The 12,310-nt window shown below is 38.0% G+C and overlaps 1 protein-coding gene across 2 annotated transcripts in view; it reads left to right on the forward strand.

Moving 5' to 3' along the window:
• Positions 1–16: 16 nt before the first annotated feature.
• Positions 17–12,310, forward strand: part of PECR (peroxisomal trans-2-enoyl-CoA reductase) — a 28,670-nt gene continuing 16,376 nt past the window's right edge. Inside the window, exons 1-4 of one of the 2 annotated variants that reach the window (XM_053905092.1) lie at positions 17–208; positions 4,104–4,237; positions 4,946–5,111; positions 10,489–10,570. In XM_053905092.1, coding sequence (XP_053761067.1) covers positions 85–208; positions 4,104–4,237; positions 4,946–5,111; positions 10,489–10,570 — 506 coding nt within the window. In that variant the 5' untranslated portion in view covers positions 17–84. The remainder of the gene's footprint in view (positions 209–4,103; positions 4,238–4,945; positions 5,112–10,488; positions 10,571–12,310) is intronic. The other variant, XM_019446062.2, reaches the window with a different exon arrangement.

A 12,310-nucleotide genomic window follows, 5' to 3' on the forward strand; every position in this document is an offset into this window, starting at 1 on the left:
CAGGGCTGACAAGTAACCAAAGGCCCCGCTTACCTCCCAGGCTGAGGGACCTTAGTGCTCCTGGGACTCGGACGCGCCGTGGAGATGGGCGTTTCCACAAGGGGCAAGAGCTGCTTGGCGGCCGGCTTGCTGAAGGACCAATTGGCCATCGTCACCGGCGGGGCCACGGGTATCGGAAAGGCCATCACCACCGAGCTCCTGAACCTGGGTACGTGAGCAAGCCCCTGGGCCAGACAACGCAGAGATACCCTGGCATAACCTGGGGTCGGGGTGCCTGGAGCTCCTAGGCACCGCTCGGAGACCTGGGCTTGCTAAGCAAAGAAGCTGGAGACGTGGGTGAACTTGAAACCAGAGCGGGGGCGGGGGAGGGGAAGAAGAGAGTCCTTCCTAAGAAACTGTGGGGAAACGTTGAGTAATGAAACCGTCGTTTGTAAGCTAAAGGGAACAGTTAGAATCAAAGATACATTGCCCGAAGTGGGGAATAAGGACACCTTTGGGAACATGCTATGGAAGTATTTGTAGATGTGTGCTTAAAATTAATCCATCTTATGTATTACCTAATGAAGAAACACGGGAAAACTTCATTTCACTTCACTTAATTGTTAAAGGTCTTAACACCCAAGAGACTCCCATCATATATAATCTGCACACAGTTGTTATAATATTTACCCGAACTTGGGGAAAGGGAGGATTTTGTAAGCACATAAACAAGTAAAGAAACCACAAAGGGGAAAATGGACAAGTTTACTTATATGAAGATGTAAATCCTCATTGAATGAAAAAACCATGTAAATAAAGTTTAAAGGCATATGAAAAGAATATGCCAAATTTTTATTTCAAATTTTTATTTTCCCTTCTGGGAATAGAGCCTACCTGGTAACAAGCTAAAAGGAAACAAGAGTTCTCCTAACAGTATAATTGATGCTGTGCTGAAAGTTACACATCCATTTTGATAAATTTAATTCTGTTTAAAAGTCTTGTTTTACCAGGAACCCATGGTGAATCTTTTCAGTGTTTGCTTTGTAAAGCTTTCAGAATGCCCATCAGAATTTCCAAAAGTTGTCTCTATTGGAGATTACTAAATTACAACGTGAACTTGAAAAATAGTTTTCTTTAAGTGCCTTCTTTAGATATGCAGAAGCTCGCTCGTCCCATATAAGTAAAATAATTGTGGTCACGTGGAGACCCTTCTTACTGTTTACCTTTATAAACTCCATTTATTCCACATGTGTATATTGAATGTGGACTTTGTGCTAGTGTAACGATTATGGTAGCAACAGGTCCCTATCCTCTGGGGGTGACAGCCAGCGTGTGGGGGAGACTCTTAAGAACAGGTCATTCCAATGTAACATGGGCTTAAATACTGTGTTAGGGTGAGGACAGGGGTATAGTAGCATGTAGAAGGGACTACCAGCCTCGGCTTGGTGAGGGAGAGAGAGGAGAGTTATCAATATAGTTGTAATTATCAGTATAGTTTAATTAAAATCTACTGTGTACCTCTGAGAAGTCCAGAGTTGGCAAGGCTTCTTGCTCTATGTGCTCTGAGGCTGCCTTGGCCAGTATTTCTGATACATTTATATATTTGTCTATGAAAAAAGGGAAGCAGTCTCTTCAGGAGGAGCTAAGACATCAGGCGACAGTGAACACTAAGGTTCATTTTCACTCAGTAAGGTGAATAGACATTCCAGTATGTCATAGCTTAGAATTTGTACTTCAGGAAAACACTGATGGCAGTGTCAGTATGCCCCTGGACGACTATTCCTCTTATAACTCCCTTTCCATTCAATTCTAATTTCACTTCCAGTGTTACCAATTTTTACTTCTTTGTTGTATTTTCATCTTTTTGGACGAGTCCTCTTTGAATCATAGGCTTATCACTGGGAGACCCGGACACAACACGACTGTATTTCTTTGCTGTCTGTGTGTGAATTGAAGAAAGCATGCATGATGCCCAATCATGGCCAGACATTGAAAGAAGTGACATGATTAGTCACTGATCATGATGTGCATCTGTTATTCAATGGTGATTTGTGGACGGAACAGCTTGTATTTTATACAATTACTCACCATTAATATGTCATGGTAACTGAAGTTTGAACCATGTTGCTGAGGGATTTATGTTGTTCAACTACGCTTACACAATTGAAATTCGTGCGTGTTAGAGCTGAGCAAAGGAAGGACTGCCTGTGCTGCTATTTCACCTTTTTTGGCCATCACACTGTTGTTCCCACACATTTATTTTTACATAGGTTATAAATCCTACAGTGCATTGTTACCATTTTTACTTTAAACAATCTCCACCTTTTAAAGAGATTTGAATAGGGGTGCCTGGGTGGCTGAGTCAGTTAAGCGTCTGGCTCTTGATTTCAGCTCAGGTCATGAGCTCACGATTCATGGGATCCAAGCCCTTCATCGGGCCCTGCACTTACAGTGCAAAGCCTGCTTGGGATACTCTCTCTCTCTGCCCCATCAAAATAAATAAATAAACATTAAAAAAATAAAAAAAAAGTAAAGAGACTTGAATAGAAAGAAGAAAAGTCTTTGTATTTACTCACATAATTGGCATTTCTGGTAATTTAGATTTCCATCTGTATCATTGTCCTTCCATCTGAAAGACTTCCTTTACTCTTTTAAGTAATACAGGTCTGCTTTAATGCAGCTGTAACATGCTTCCAGCTGTTATATGTGTGAACAGCTCTTCATGTTGTCATCATTTCTGAAAACTGTTTTCACTGGGTCAAGATTTCTGGGTTCCCAAATGCCCACCCTCTGCCCCTCCCCAGTACTTTCGAGCCATTTCCACTGTCTTCTGGCTTGCAATATTTCTGAAAGAGAAGTCTTCTGTCTTCCTTGTCTTTTTGTTCTGTTCTTTTTCTCTGACTGCTTTTAATATTTTTCTCTTTATCACGAATTTGTTTATTTTGTTGTCAGTGCCATTTCTGGTTCTGTTTTTATTAATTGACTTTTCTCCTCGTTATGGGTTCTATTTATCTGCTTCTTTGCATGACTGGTAAAATTTTTGCTGGATGACAGACATTTGAATTTTACCTTGTTCAGTGCTGGCTATTTGTATATTCTTGAGTTTTGTTTTAAGATGCACCTAAGTTACTTGGAAACAGTTTGATATCTTAGGAGAGGCTTGTTGTATGTTAAGTGTTGACCTGAATGGCCTTTAACCTAGGGCTAATTTTGCTTCACTACTGAGGCCATACCCTTCTGCGTATTTTTCCCATTGGCCCTTGAAAGGTTTTGCCTGGTGGGAACACTATTCTCAGTGCTGTGTGAATGTCAGGGTCTGTTGTTTCTGCTCCTTTGGGATGGTTCTTTCCCCAGCCTCAGATAGTTTTTTTCACTCAATGCACTGTTCAGTGCTCAGCTGAATATTTGAGGGAACTCTGCAGATCTCTGGAGTTATTGCTCTGTGACTTATCTTCTCTCTCTGCCCTATGTAACCTAGTTTTGGCCTCTGGGACTCCCATCTTCATCTCTTCCTGGGCTCTGAATGGTTTCCTCCTCCTCTCTGTGCTGCACCTTGGACACTGTCTCCAGGCGGTAAGCTGGAATGATCATAGGACTCACAGTGTTTGTTTCCACTCTCCGAGATTGCCGCGTCATGGTACCCATGTCCTGTGCCTGAAAACCATTGCTATATATACTTTGTCTAGTTCTTCAGTTGTTTCGGTCTGGAGGGTAAACTTGGTTATTGATGCTCCATCATAACCAGAAGCAGAAGTCCCGACTCATCTTTTTTTTTTTTTAAATCTTTTTTTATGGGAACACGTGAAATATTTCCTAAACATTAGTATTTTTTTTTTTTAATTTAGACAATCAATGGGGCACTTGAGTGGGTCAGTCGGTTAAGTGTCTGACTTCACCTCAGGTCATGATCTCATGGTTCGTGGGTTTGAGCCCCGCGTCGGGCTCTGTGCTGACAGCTCAGAGCCTGGAGCCTGCTTCTGATTCTGGGTCTCCCTCTCTCTCTGCTCCTCCCCCACTCGTGCTCTGTCTCTCTCTCTCAAAAATAAATAAACATTGAAAAAAAGTTAAAAAAAATTTAGACAACCAGTGAAAGCATATTTACTTGTTCTCTGTTTTCTTTTCAGGGTGTAATGTGGTCATTGCATCTCGTAACTTTGATAGATTAAAATCGACTGCAGAAGAACTGAAAGTCAGCCTGCCCCACACCAACCGGGCTCAGGTCACTCCCATAAAATGCAACATTCGCAAAGAAGAGGAGGTAATACAAATATGTCTATATCATTTATTCATTTATTTTAATTTATAGTAGTGGCTTCTAAACCTGTGCTACAGATGTTCCTATGGTAACTGTCTTAGATGAGGTTAACTAAAAGCAGAGTCTATGAAAGAGATTCTTTTGCCAATGATTTACTGAGTGAATTACGTCCAGAGAAGGAGATGGAGAGAAACAAGATCAGGAAGCAAAGAAAGGATGTGGTCTCAGTGAGATTACCTTTTGTGCCCTTTGCCCTTTAAGTCATTTCTTTAAAAAAAAAATTTTTTTTTAATTTTTTAAAGTTTTGTTTATAAGTAATCGTTAATTTCTACACCCAACATCGGGCTCGACCTCACAACCCTGAGATCAAGAGTCACATGCGCTACCAACTGAGCCATCCAGGCACCCCTTTTAAGTCATTTCTTAATGTTGCCATTAACCTATTTTAGTACTATTCATTATTCTGGGTTTACAGCTTACAAATTCAGAAGTGCTTGTATTCAGGAGGCTTGTATTCAGAAGTGATCCAGGCTCTTGGCTAAATCTTGTCAAAAGAATTACCAATTTAGTTTTCTGATCTGTGGGTATTATGGTACTCAGAGTTACCATTTCCTGTTACAGACTACAAGTTCTTTCCCTCTCTAGAGCAAGCTATCGGTCCAAGTAGCAAGTGAGGTTATTAACCAGCTTACTTTTAACATTTTTCTTCAGGTGAACAGTTTGATCAAATCCACCTTAGATACTTATGGTAAGATCAATTTTTTGGTCAACAATGGAGGAGGCCAGTTCATGTCTCCTGCAGAACACATCAGTGCAAAGGGATGGCATGCTGTGGTCGAAACCAACTTGACGGGCACTTTCTACATGTGCAAAGCAGGCAAGTATGATCAATAACCCAAAAAAGTCAAAGTGTCCTTATTTAAAGATTATAGAAAATCTTGAAAGAGAATTGTTAGAGGCTCAGAAACTCCATATCATCAACATTTACTGCCCTGGTTCATTCCCATACAACACAGGGATGTAAGTTGTTCCCTTTCTGGATAGTAATTTGGCAGTATTTATAATATATGGATATGCTTTGATCTTGTAATTTTATTTCTAGGAATTTGTCATGAGAAAATTATTATGGATCTGTACAAAGATATAGCTACAAAGTTGTCCCTGAAATTTAAAACAAAAACCTAAAAACCTCTCACGCTTTGTTTTAAAGAAATGAATCTGTTATAAGGGCCTGTTCATTAACTTCATTAACTTTGGACTGAAAGTCATGTGTTGGGGTGGTGATGCTCAACTCCTGAAGTTGAGTAACTCAAGGGTTTTCTTGCAAGCTTTCCAAGACATTTTTATGATAAAACCCACAGAACAAGTATAATTCCAACCAAAAGGGTCTTTACCCCAACATGGGTTAGGCTTTATCTTCTTAATATCTCTAAGTCAAAGGCTTGCAGACATTCCCAGCCTTTTTATCTAACCAGCAATATAAAGCTTTATATCAGTTGTGACTAGCTGTTCCAGTGTAGAGACCATGGAAAAAAACAGGAGCTTAAATAAGATAGTTTGTTTCACCCTCATGTAAAAAGTTCAGGTAGGTAGTTAGGGATAACATGGTAGTTCCAGAATCACTGGGGACTGTGATGTTGTGATTTGTAATGAGTGTATGTTTTGGTCTGTCTCCAGTTCCTGGTTCATAGCTCCCATTGGCCCTTGTAATTTCCTGAGCATTAAGTCTTTTGTTATAACACTTGGTCTTCTTGTCTTCAGTACCTGAAATGGCTTTAGGACTGTAAGGGTGAAATGAGTGTCTGTTATTCATAACAAGCCCTGTTCAACCACAACTGAGTATGTTAATGAGGTGACTTTGGGAAATTCCCTAAAGATGGGGTACGAGCTGGTTGGTAGGGAACCAACACTGATTTCTGGGCAGCAGAGAGGGGTAAGGGTCAAATCAGTGACCAGTGACCAAAGATTTAATCAGTCACAACTCTGTAATGAAAAACCAAAGGATAGGGTTGCTAAATCAGAACATGTGACACCATGCCAGTCTCAAACTCCACAGAACAGAAGCTTCTTTGTTCAGGACCTTGCCCTGTGTATTTCTTCATCTGCCTGTTGGTTCATATCCCTTAATATGCTTTGTAACAAATGAGTAATTTAGTGAGTGAACTAGTTTCCTGAGTTCAAGAGCAGATTAGTCAAATCCAAGGAAGAGCTCATAGGAACTTCTGATTTATAGCCAGTTGGTCTGAAGCACAGGTAAATAAGCTGTACTTGTGATTGGCGTCTGATTCTCTCAAATAGCGTGAAGAAATATTCCTGTAATACCCAGGAAAAGTGTCAGGGGAAAAACAATGATGTCAGAGTGCTAACAGAAGAAGAAAGTCTGTGTTAGGGTGATTTAAATAAACTTATTCCCCTTTCTTTTTTTTTTCTTAATAAGTTTTTTAGATATTCAGTATGGCACGCAGTGCTTTATTTATTTTCATTTTCAAACTTTTTCTTGGCTATTCATGACCTTTTATTCTTTCAGATGAATTTTATATTCAGGTTTTTTCCTCAAAAATCCTGGTGGGGAATTTGGTTGGAATTGTGTTAAATTTGTCAATAATTTGAAAATAGTTACCATGTTTAAATATTGTCTTTCCATAATGGCATGTCTTCCTTTTTTTTTTTTTTTCTCACATTTTACAACTTTATTGAGGTAAAAATATTAAATTAACATTTAAAGTGTAATGTAATCAGCTTTGACAAATGTGTCTACCTGGGAAATTATTACCCTAAAGTAATGAATATATCATAATGGCATGTCTTTCTATTAATAGATACTTATTTTATATTTTTTGGCAAAGATTTGTGGTTTTTGTCATATAGAACTCATATATTTTTTTTAATTAAGGTTATGCTTAGGTATTTTTGATGACTCTTGCTATTTTGAATGGGCTGTTTACCAATTATTTTTCAACTGGATTATTGTTGGTTTATAGAAGAATTATTTTTTCAAGTTGAGCTTGTAACTTTATCTAGCAATTTGTAGCTTTAACAGTTTTTTTTAAATTAGTCTTTTGGGTGTTTTAGACGTACAATCATGTTGTCTAAAAATAAATACTGTATTTCATTGAATCAAAGATATAGTCAATTCAGAAATGCACCATTTTGTATATCACTAAGAAAGTACAAACAGTGCCATGTGTATCTTAAGAAGCCACCAACTGTAAGACATATCCCAGTTTGAAAAATGTGAAAATAGGGGCACCTAGCTGGCTCAGTCGGTAGAGCACATGACTCTTAATCTCAGGATTAGGAGTTCGAGCCCCATCTTGGGTGATGAGAGTACTTAAAAATAAAATCTAAAAAAATTAATAATGTGAAAATAATATGAAAGAGTTGTCTTAGAATTTTAAAAGACTGTATTTTATATCTTCTTTTCTAGTGGCTTTGCCTGCTTTTTCTGTCATACTCTATGAATTGGTCAGAACTCACTAGAAAGCATTAAGTAATAATTGGAAGGCACTCTTATTTTTGCCTGAACTTTTAATAGGAGGGTCTTGAATTGTTCTCTGGCCTTTACATTCTAAAAATTAGATTTCTGGGGCACTTGGGTGGCTCAGTCGGTTAAGTGTCCAACTTCAGTTCAGATCATGATCTTGGGGTTCCTAAATTCAAGCCCCGTGTCAGGGTCTGTGCTGACAGCTCAGAGCTTGGAGCCTGCTTCAGATTCTGTGTCACCCTCTCTCTCTCTCTCTCTGCCCTCCCCGCTTGTACTCTGCCTCTCTCTCTCTCCCCCTCAAAAATAAATAAACATTTAAAAAAATAAATAAATATCATTAAAAATTAGGTTTCTGTTAAAGCTAGTCTTGAGGGAACATCTCTGGCGTTGTCTTGATTTATATGAATGGACTTGATGGCTAAATATCAAATGGGGCTTCAAAAAGGTAAAATACTTAAAGAATGAAGTTAAAGGATAGAATAGAAAAGGATACGACTCGTATCTAGAAACTACAAAACGTTGCTGCCAGAAATGAAAGAAGATGAAAATAAATGGGAAAACATTTGATGTTTGTGAATTAGAAAATACAATATTGTTAAGATGGTAGTTTTTCCCAAGTTGATCTGTAGGTTCAGTGCAGTCTCTATTATTTTTGCAGAAATTGACAAACAGATCCTAAAATACACGTGGAAGTGCAAAGGACTCAGAACAGCCAGAAATAACGAAATTTCTAGAAATTTTCAAAATTTTTCAGAAATAACGGTTTTGCAACAGAAGAAAGTTAGAGGACTTCTACTTCTTGGTTTCAAGACAGTGTGGTACTAGCATAAGGCTAGATGCATAGATCATTGGGACAGATTTGACAGTCCAGAAATAAATCCTTATATTTGTGGTCAAACCGTTATATTTATGATTTTTGCCAAAGGGACCGAGGCATTTGTTTGGGGAAATGACAGTCTTTTCAACAGATGGTGCTTGGACAGTCGGATATGCACATACAAGAAAAAGACCCTTACTTCACACCATAAGTGAAAGCAAACCCCAAGTGCAAAATGGACCGTGGGCCTAAAAGCAAAAAGTAAAATTTTGTAACTTTTAGAAGCAAACAAAGGACAAAATCTTTATGACCTTGGTTTAGGCAATGGGTCCTGAGATACGCCACCCAAAATACCATGCATAAGGTGAAAAAAACTGATGAGCTGGACTTAATCAGAATTACACGTGTGTGCTTCAAAAGATAACATTAAGAAAATGAAAAGATAAGCCATAAACTGGGAGAAGAGATTTCCAAATCACATATCTGATAAAGAACTTGTATCCAGAATGTAAAAAGAATTCTTAGAATTCAATGTTAAGAAAACAAACCAATTAAAAAATGTGCAAAAGATTTAAATAGATATTTCACCAAAGAATATATATAAATGATGAACAAGTATATCAGAAGATTCTCAACACCATTAGTCCTTAGGGAAATGCCAGTCAAAAGCTCAGTGAAGGGCACCTGGGCGGCTCCGTTGGTTAAGTGTGTTACTTCGTCTCAGGTCATGATCTCGTGGTTTATGGGTTCCAGCCCCGCATCGTGCTCGGTGCTGACAGCTCAGAGCCTGGTGCCTTCTTCAGATTCTGGGTCTCCCTCTCTCTCTCTCTCTCTGCTCCTCCTCCACTTTTGCTCTGTCTCTGTCTCTGTCTCTCTCTCTCTCTCAGAAATAAATAAAAGCATTAAAAAAAAATCTCAGTGAAATATCCCTTCATACCCATTAGAATGGCTGTAATCAGAAAGTTAGACAATAACAGTGTGCAGAAACTGGAACCCTCATGTATTTCTGGTAGGAATGTAAAATGGTGGAGACACTGGAAAATAGTCTGGCAGTTTCTTAAAAAGTTAAACCTACAGCTACCATATGATATGACCCAGCACTTCCACCCAAGAGAAATAAAAACATATGTCCACATAAAGGTTTGTATTCATAATCACCTCAAAGTGGAAACAATCCAAACGTTCATCAGCTGGTGAATGGATAAATGAAATATGGCATATCCATTCAATGGAATACTATTCCGCAAGAAAAGTTAACTCTTGACACATGTTACAGCCTGGATGAAGCTCACAAACATTATTCTAAGTGAGAGAAGCCAGACACAAAAGACCACATATTGTGTGTTTTGCTTTATACGTAATATTCAGAAAAGGCAAATTTATATAAACAGAAAGTAGATGACCGTTTGCTTGACCTGCAGAAAGCTACCAAGGAACTTTTGGGGGGTAATGGAAATATTCTAAAATTGGATTGTGATGGTGGTTCCATGACTCTGTATATTTATTAAAAGTCTTGAAGTTGTACACGTGAAGTGGATGAATTTTGTGATCCCTACATTATGCCCAATCAGGCTTTTTATAAAAAGGAAACAGAAATTAAAAATTTTAAAATAAGGGGCGCCTGGGTGGCGCAGTCGGTTAAGCGTCCGACTTCAGCCAGGTCACGATATCGCGGTCCGTGAGTTCGAGCCCCGCGACGATCTCGCGGTCCGTGAGTTCGAGCCCCGCGTCAGGCTCTGGGCTGATGGCTCGGAGCCTGGAGCCTGTTTCCGATTCTGTGTCTCCCTCTCTCTCTGACCCTCCCCCGTTCATGCTCTGTCTCTCTCTGTCCCAAAAATAAATAAAAAACGTTGAAAAAAAAAATTTAAAAAAAAAATTTTTTTTAAAATAAAAAGCAACATGCTGGGACAGGGGATGAGAGTCACACGTTTGTCACTGGTCTTTTTCCTGCAGTTTACAGCTCGTGGATGAAAGAACATGGAGGGTCTATTGTCAATATCATTATCCTTACTAAGAATGGACTCCCGGGATTTGTGTAAGCACACACATACATATATGTATATTTTTCTATATCTTTGGGTTTTGTCTTCTGAATAGGGGGGAGTAGGGTGGAGAAAACTTCATAAGTCACGATCCTTAATCCTTTAATAAGTTTCAATCTCAATACTTAGCTATTCCCTTTATTTGAATGTTGAAAATGTACTTCCAAAAAATTTCCATCCATATGAGACTTGCCAGATTTACCAAGAAAAGAAAAACAGATGCTCCATTACATTTTTTATTATAAGTCTGTTCCAAATATTGCATGGGGCATCTTTATGCTAAAGTTTTGTTGTTGTTGTTGTTGTTGTTGTTGTTGTTGTTGTTATTTATCTGAAATTCAAATTTAATGGAATGTTCTATATTTTATCCAGTAACCCTTATCCAGATGTCGCTAAACTGGTCATCATTTTCTGGAGATATCTTTTTTTGTTAACGTGTGGAAATAAAACTAATCTAGGCTAATTTAGATTAGAATACTGTGAATATGCCTATTCATTTTTAGACAGAACTGCTGAATTGTTACTCCATAGTGGAATTTGACATATTTCACTCTTATTCTGATTTTGGTAAAATATTATGTTGGAAACTGATTTTTTTTTTTTTAAAGTCCATCAATGAACTAATTTCCTGTACTGGCTCAGTAGATTCTTTCATAATAATCTAAAAGGACATCCACATAGAACAAAGAGAAAAACAATGTGCTAGGAAGCTACTTGAAGACCACACATTTAGCAGGTAAAAAGTCTGGTTTAGAAAAAAAATCGTTTTGCTGATTTCCTTCATATCTTTTATAAGTTCTGAATCCTTCCGTTTTTTTATGAAAAAAATTTTATTTTCCAACATAGAATGTTTTATGAAATAGGTCTATCTTAGTGTTATAAAAACATGCATGCTCGTTTTTATATATATACAAAACTGCATAAGGTACAAAGTTGAATGCTCTATCCTTTCTCATCCCGGAAAAAAACCTTTTAACTAAGTAAGACAGTGATCTGAATTCCTTTATTATTAGTCCATCATCTGTAATCTATAGGGTGATATTTTGGTATTGCGGGAATATTCTGTTTTCCATCGTGATTTTTGCAACCACTGGTGATTCTTACCTGAATCACTTATTACGTTAATGGTGGGGCAATGTTAATTTTTCTGATTTCATAATTGCTTCTATATTTATTAGCTGGTAATTCATAAAAGGACTTCTTTGCAATAGCCATTCCTTCCTTATCTGTATATTTATTACAATTATCATTATTATCATTAAATTTTTTGGTATACCACTATGGACTTATGGACTTATTTTCAAATTCCTCTTTCCAAATGCACATATTATCTCAAAGTTAATAGAAATTTATATTATTTCTCCGTTTTGCTATTATAAATAATTCTGCAGTGAATAACACTGTACATATTTGTTTCATATTTGTGGAGTTATATGTTTACCATACATTCTGGAAGATGGATTGCTGGGTGAAGGTGAAAGGTAAATGCTTTTAGGTATTTCCAGGGGCTCCTGGGTGGCTCAGTCGGTTAAGCGTCTGACTTCAGCTTAGGTCATGATCTTGCTGTTCCTGGGTTCAAGCCCTGAGTTGGGCTCTGTGCTGACAGCTCAGAGCCTGGAGCCTGCTTTCGATTCTGTGTCTCCGTCTCTCTGTCCCTCCCTCATTCTCTCTCCCTGTCTCAAAAATAAAACATTTAAAAAACTTAAAAAGAAAAACAAAACTCCTAGGTATTT

The sequence above is a fragment of the Panthera pardus genome, unplaced genomic scaffold (assembly GCF_024362965.1).
Source record: "Panthera pardus isolate Hobbes unplaced genomic scaffold, ASM2436296v1 HiC_scaffold_10, whole genome shotgun sequence".
Lineage (NCBI taxonomy): Eukaryota > Metazoa > Chordata > Mammalia > Carnivora > Felidae > Panthera > Panthera pardus.